A 7,216-nucleotide genomic window follows, 5' to 3' on the forward strand; every position below is an offset into this window, starting at 1 on the left:
CTTGTTAGCCTTCCCTATTACCTTACCTGTGTTTACAAACGGTGGGCCTGATGGTTAAAGCAGTGCTGTTCCTCTAGAGGACCCAAGATCAGTCCCAGCACCTGTGGCAGGTGATTGACAGCCTCAGCTGCAGCTTCAGGGAACCCAGTGCTCTCTTCTGGCCTTTGTAGGTACCTGTAGGTCCCTGCATGCTCGCTTGCGCTCCCTCCCTCCCTCCCTCCCTCCCTCTCTCCCTCCCTCCCTCCCTTTCTCTCTCTCTCTCTTTCTTTCTCTCTCTCTCTCTCTCTCATTACAAGACACTCACCTTCTATACTGAGGCAGCCTACAAGCCAGGGCACTGGTGTTTGTGCAGAAGCCACCTGTGTAATACACATACCCCTCTGTATGAGGCTGTAGTGAGACTCCAGACGTTTCTCCAGTGTCACCAGGAGCACCAAAACAGCCAAACATTTCAGTCAGATATCGTGACACACGCTTGTAATTTCAACACTTGAGAGGCCAGCCAATTCAAGGTCAGAGTGACCTCCATAGAGAAACCTGTGTCAGCACTCATTAGTGGTTTTGGATGCTTGTGTCAGGCTTAGAGAACAGACAGGGTCCTGTATGGCAGTAGCTAAGAACCAATAATAGATACACTTGTGTATCACCTGTCTGTACCCCAGACTATTGTAACCTAGTTATCAATGCCTCGGAACTAGACAACAGAATTCTCCAATTAAGTTACCTAAGTGATGATACTCTGATGTCATGGAGTGAAGGCGTCCACCATCTTTGTTCACTTGGGAGAGAGTCTGACCCTAGTCATGAATTCCCAAGCCTGGATGTCAGACCTGCAAGTGAAATAACAGTGTTTTCCTAACACATTGGCTGGGACCCATTCGGTCTATGTCAGCTTCTCCTGCGAGGTGACATGGGACAGTGTGTGACGTGCTCAAAATAAACTTTGTGAAGACTTGATGCGGTATCTTATCAGTGTGCTTGACATCTCGAGGTATAGCATATTTCCATTTTACATACAGAAGATAAGGTCCAGAAGATACACACAGAGCTTGAATGTGGTGCACGGCTGTAATCCTAGCCTCATGAGGCAGGAGGATCGCTGCAAATTCCAGTACAGTCATGGCTGGAGAATGAGACCCAGCCTCCAACTAAATAAAGGGTTGGGGTTTAGCTCAGTGGTCTAGCACTTGCCTCAGTTCTGAAAATAGAATGAAACCCAAATGGATGCATTAGAAGAACTAAGACTGGGCCTTGTCCCCACCTCTCCAGTGCCTTTTCTCCTGTATCGTATGGGTGTCGTTCATTCATACAGATTTCTAGTCTTCACGTGACAGTCACGCATACGCTGTTGGTGCCAAGGGTGACAGTATTACTAATACCCTAAGGACTAGTATTAAAGTCAGTCATTGTCCCAAAGTGCCTCACTGAACAGCTAAGGAAGTACAGTTTCTTTGCCAGGTCCCAGTACTCAGTGGGGGGAGTGGCAAACTAGGCGAATCTCTGAGCTCAAGACCAGTTTAACTTATATAGGAAGTTCTGGGCTAGTAAGGGTTACTTAGTGAGAGCCTTTTGGTTTTTTGTTTGTTTGGTTTGGTTTTTTGAGACTTTCTGTTGAACAGCCCTAACTGTCCTGGAACTCACTCTGTAGATCAGGATGGACTCATAGAGATCCGCCTGCCTCTGCCTCCCAAATGCTGGGATTAAAGGTGTGGACCACCATTGCCTGGCTGGAAATAAATACCTTTTTAAAACAGTTGAGAGTGGGGCATGATTATAAACTAGTATAATCACAGGACCTGGGAGGTGGGGGCTGCTATCCAGTCAAGATCATCCTCAGCTCTAGAGTATTTTTGAAGCCAGCCTGAACTGCATGAATCCTGCTTTAAAAACTCAAAGTACACGACATGAAGACAGCTGAGATTCCTGATTCAATATGACAAACACTGGGGACCCATAGGTTACCCCTTTCTCAGTACACTTTTGTTCTTTTAATGGGAGGGTTTTCTCAAGTGTCAGATGATAATAGGGCCGGAATTACAGGGCTCAGAGATTAGATCATTTGGAGTCTGATTTCCAGCACACAGTGCTGAGACAGAGGCGCTCTGTGTTTGGTCACATTATCCTACGGTTGAGTCCCGAGGCTCTGTCCCGAGGTGCACTTGGCACCGTCTCCATCCTTACTCTTTCAGCTCCGGTGTGAAATATTAGGAACTACTCTGGCAGCTACAAGATGCATACACGAGAAACTTCCCCTTTCCATATATGTGAGCATGCTTTCCCTGACACTCCGGCTCCCTTTCTCTAAAGTACCCCTCTGCCCCGGCTGCCTGCCTGCTGTGTGGACATGGATGGCCTCCACACTGGCTTTGATCTCCCATCTCCTGCTCGGAGCGGCCTGTCCGCCCTGGAGTTTGTCTTTGTACCTCTAATGGAATTGTTCTTCATGGGCTGGGGACATGGTTCAGTGGTCAAGAACACCTGCTCATGCAAAGGACCCAGTCCAGGGGATCCAATGCCTTCTGACCTCCATGCATACCAGACACGCATGCACACTACATATGTGAAGACAAGACACACTGATGCACATAAAATAAAAATCTAAAATTAAAATTGTCCTTGAATTTAAACAACCTCATATACACATAAGCCATTTTCTTTTCTACTTTTAAATTTTATTTTATGTGCCTTGGTGTTTTGCCTGCATGTATGTCTGTGTGAGGGTGTTGCTTCCCCTGGAACTTACAGACAGTGTCAGTTGCCATGTGGATGTTGGGAATTGAACGTAGATTCTCTGGAAGAGCAGACAGTGAGTGCTCTTAACCCCTGAGCCATCTCTTCAGCCCCAACTTTCTATTCTGAAATAAAACACAGAAGTACTGAGAAAAGGGACTAAACTGAGTTTACCATGTGACTCCTTGAAAGTCACACTAATTCTCTCCCGTGTTTTTGTCCTCAGTGTCACCTGGGATTGACAGCTCAGCCTGAACTCTACCTGCTGAACACCGTGGACGCTGACTTACTTGTGTCCAGATGACAAACAGCCCGAGAAACTTTAAGAATGCTTTTTCTCAGCCCTTTTGTGCCAAGTGTCTGTTAGCAAATCTCTGTTAGTTCAGAGGTGAGTTTGTTCAGATGTTTTGAACAAAGGCAGAGATTTCCTCATGCGATCCGGGGTAAAAGCTACGAGCTGCGCATGGGTCTGAGCCCCGCTTGCCTCCAGCAGTCAGACAGTAGGGAGTGGTAAACAGTGGGCCTGGGCAGCCGTGCTTCCCACAGGCTCGTGCCTGCACTTCTGGGAATTAAAAATGTATGAAGATGTATTTATGTAAACCCGAACATGCCAGTTTGGGTAAGATTTTAAGGTTATAAAAACTGATAGATTTTTTAAAAAAATGTTCAGGTAAATTAGGTATTTGTTTTTATCTGGATCATAAGTAAGAAAGGGAATGAATTTTTTTACATTGGACTTTCTACATTAACGATCTTTTAAAGTGCTATTTTACTGCCCTGATGGTTTCAGTTCATTGTTATGCACCAGGCGTGCATGTAGCAGCAGTAGCTGCTAATGCTTGCATATCACTTAAAGTGTGCGTGTGCAAGCGTGAGTGTATATGTGTGCATGTATGTGCACTCATGTGCCTGTATGTGTTCACTTGCGCAGACCACAGGCTGATATTAGGCATTTCTTTATTCTCTCTACCCTACTTTGTGAGTCGCAGACTCACAGAGCTCACTGCTTGGCTACACAGCCTGGCCAGTGAATTTGGGGATCCTCCTGCCCCTGTGCCCCAACACTGGGGTTACAGATTCACTACACTTGGAATTTACACAGTGCTGGGGACCCAAGCTCAGGTCTTCTTGGACAGCGGGTGCTTCACTAACTGAACTGTCTTCCCAGTCCTGGCACATCAGTTTCGATGAGAGCCTTTCTTCCGTTTGTTTTCACGCTGATCGCATCTGTTGCCACTGTTTGCCAGTCCGTGGTGTCCCCTCCCACTGAGCACTGACACTCCGCATGCCATAAGTAGACCCTGTTTCTAAGGGTCACTCTTACTGATGCCGTTGAGTGTCCTGGGGAACCCTAAGCATTTTAAGGTGTGTGTAGCAAGTGGTGTGAGGCTCATACTGGATGAGAACACAGATAATCAGTCCACACAGCACTACTGTGTAGCTTCTAAAATCCCCTTCTTAAACTTTTTATAATAGAATTCACTTTGAATAACTAAAAACTTGTTTAGGGTACTGCTCTATTGCAGAGCTCTTACCTGCTTTAGGCAAGGTCTGGGGTATGACCTCCAGCAGTTCATACACATGCACACACTGTTATCCTAACAGGTTTTTAAAATAGTTTATTTTTATTTTTATGTGCATTGGTGTTTTGCCTGCATACATGTCTGTGTGAAGGTGCCGGATCCCCTGGAACCGGAGTTACAGACAGTTGTGAGCTGCCATGTGGGTGCTGGGAACTGATCCGGGTCCACTGAGCCATCTCCTGCCCCCATGACCGTCTTTTTGAGGAATCAGTTACAGCACTGGACCCACATTCCTACACAGCAGTACAGTACTTCTTGGCTCCCTGGGTGCTGAGTCTACAAACCCACAGACATTGATGCTGTTAAACGTCACGTTTATCTTTTGGCGTTCAATTGTCTGTCTGATCTCTCTGCTTTGCTCTAAAACAGTACCGTTCAGTAAGTGATTGTGCATGTGTCTGTGTATCTGTGTGTATGTGTGTCTGTCTATGTGTATGTGTGTGTGTGTGTGTGTGTGTGTTTACAGGTATGCCTAGATTATCTGCCCTCTAAGTGCCAGGGAGTTTTCTTTTCCTTCCTTCCTTCCTTCCTTCCTTCCTTCCTTCCTTCCTTCCTTCCTTCCTTCCTTCCTTCTTTCCTTTCTTCCTTCTTCTGTGTTTTGAGACAGGGTTTCTCTGTATATTCCTGGCTGTCCAAGAACTCACTCTGTCAACCAGGCTGGCCTCGAAATTAGAGATCTGCCTGTCTCTGCCTCCTGAGTGCTGGGATTAGAGGTGTATACCACCACCTGGCAGGGAGTTTTCTGAATTTGACAGTTCCTTCACTTCCACTTGAGCCCCCCCCCCCCCCTTTTTTGGACCGTCTATGTAGCTCTGGCTGGCCTGGAACTTGCTTGTAGACCAGGCTAGCCTTGAACTTAAAGAGATCATTTGCCTCAGCCCAGTGCAGGGATTGAAAATTTGTGCCAGTACGCCTGGCCATGGCCTCTTGAGACTTAACAACCATACAATTTAGGCCATAGTTCTTTGATCTTAAAATTGAGACAAAACCAGTATTTTCACTTGGGTAATTAAAGTTTCCACATTTCAGTTTTGTGCACACAGATTGGAGTCCTAGATGCACTAGGCTGTGTCTACTGGCCCTGCCCCTCCAGTTCTCTTTCTCAGTGCTGCTTTCCCTGGAGATAATGTTGGAGAAGAAAGGTCAAAGATAGGAATATCCTGTTTCACAACTTGTAAGCAGCTGAGGTAGTTGAACAGAGGTCAAGAACCCCGAGGATTCCTGTAGTTCTCCTCTGTGCTTTGTGTGCTAGGAGGGGCAGAGTTGAACTGCCACGAGCTCACGCGTCACTCTGAGGTTACACCACTCTTGGCAGCGAAAATATATATCACATTCAACCCATTAGAAGGTTGATGTGAGCGTTCCTTCATCAGGACACAGGAGCTAGAGATACGGTGCGGAAGGTAGAGTCTTTGACTAGCATACAGGAAGCCTGGATTCAACCCAGCTCTGCAAACAAATATCCGGGCCTGGTGGTGCACACCAGCAATCCTGGCACCCTGGTGATAAAGGCAAGAGGACCAGAAGTTCAGGTTCATCCTTGGCTTTGTATCAACTTCAAAATCCTGGGTTTTGTTTGTTTTGTTTCTAAAGATGGGGGTTGTCGCTACAGAGACAGCTTAGTGGTTAAGAGTATGAATTGTTCTTGTAGAGCCTGGATTTGGTTCCCAGCATCCACACAGCAGCTGACTCCAGTCCCAGGGATTCCAGTACCCTCTTCTGAACACTTCAGGTACCAGGCATGCCTGTGGTGCACAAACATACATGTAGGCAAACATACACATAAAAAAAAAATCTAAAAAGACTAAAATAGAAAAAATTTAAATGAAGGTGCTAGCAAGATAGCTCAGTAGGTGAAGACACATGCCACCATGTCTGGTGACCTGAGTTTCATACTAGGGACTCCATGGTAGAAGGAGAAACCGGCTCTTCTCATCCTTTCTTCAACAGTACTCTACAGTTCACCTCACCTGAGTCTGCAAATTTGCGTGCATTGCTGCCATTAATAGATGAACATTGGTATTGCTTTTTAAGCAATGAATATATCCTTTTCATTTACTCAGTAACATTACAAAGTAGGCTTTGGCAGGGCAGTGGTGGCACATGCCTTTAATGCAAGCACTGGGGAGGCAGAGACAGGTGGATCTCTGTGAGTTTGAGGCCAGCCTGGTCTACAGACCGAGTTCCAGGACAGCCAGGGATATACAGAGACGCCTCCCCCCGCCCAAAAAAAGGTGGGCTTTGTGAGAAAAGGTGTCTTCTATGCAGGGGAGCTGAGACAGAAGGATTGCTGTTTTGAGGACACACACTGCTGCAGTAAAATACTCCCCGCCCCCAATGTTGTTTTTGTTTTTGAGAACAGGTTTCACAGTAGACAACCCCAAACTAGCCTGGAGCTTGTGATCCTCCTGCCGATGGCTTCTGAGGTTATAAGCTGAAATAATATCCCCTGCTCTAAATATTGATTTGTTTTTCTGTATATTTATGAGTACTTGTCTGCGTGTGTGTGTGCACGCTGTCTGCTTCCCTGGTGTAGATGGCTGTGAGCATCAAACCCTGGCCACCTGCGAGAGCATTGCCCCCTCCATTCCTACAGCTCCTCATTTGTTTGTGGGCACACACGTGGGGTCAGAGGATAACTTCCGGAGTTCATTCTCTCCTTCCACTTTCTGTGCTTCAGGGATCAAACTGAGGTTGTCAGGCTTGGCAGCAAGCCCCTTCACTCCCTGTGCCACCTTGCCTCCCTGACAACCCTTTCCTAACAAACCCACTGGCATTGCTCGCTGAGTGCATAGTGACTACGTTTTTGCTAAGCTCCTGGTTAGAAGTCTGTCGGTGCGCTGTTGATGCGGGTGCAGCTGCTGCCTGCACACGCAAGGTCCTGAGCTGCACCTGTTATCACT

At 46.7% G+C, this 7,216-nt stretch overlaps 1 protein-coding gene across 3 annotated transcripts in view; it reads left to right on the top strand.

The window, feature by feature from the left end:
* Window positions 1-3,507, top strand: part of Slc11a2 (solute carrier family 11 member 2) — a 32,755-nt gene extending 29,248 nt beyond the window's left edge. For all 3 annotated transcript variants that reach the window (XM_038341352.2, XM_038341354.1, XM_038341353.2), the window contains exon 17: window positions 2,957-3,507. In XM_038341352.2, coding sequence (XP_038197280.1) covers window positions 2,957-3,034 — 78 coding nt within the window. In that variant the 3' untranslated portion in view covers window positions 3,035-3,507. The remainder of the gene's footprint in view (window positions 1-2,956) is intronic.
* The last annotated feature ends 3,709 nt before the right edge of the window (window positions 3,508-7,216 follow it).

The sequence above is a fragment of the Arvicola amphibius genome, chromosome 9 (genome assembly GCF_903992535.2).
Source record: "Arvicola amphibius chromosome 9, mArvAmp1.2, whole genome shotgun sequence".
In the NCBI taxonomy this organism is placed as follows: domain Eukaryota; kingdom Metazoa; phylum Chordata; class Mammalia; order Rodentia; family Cricetidae; genus Arvicola; species Arvicola amphibius.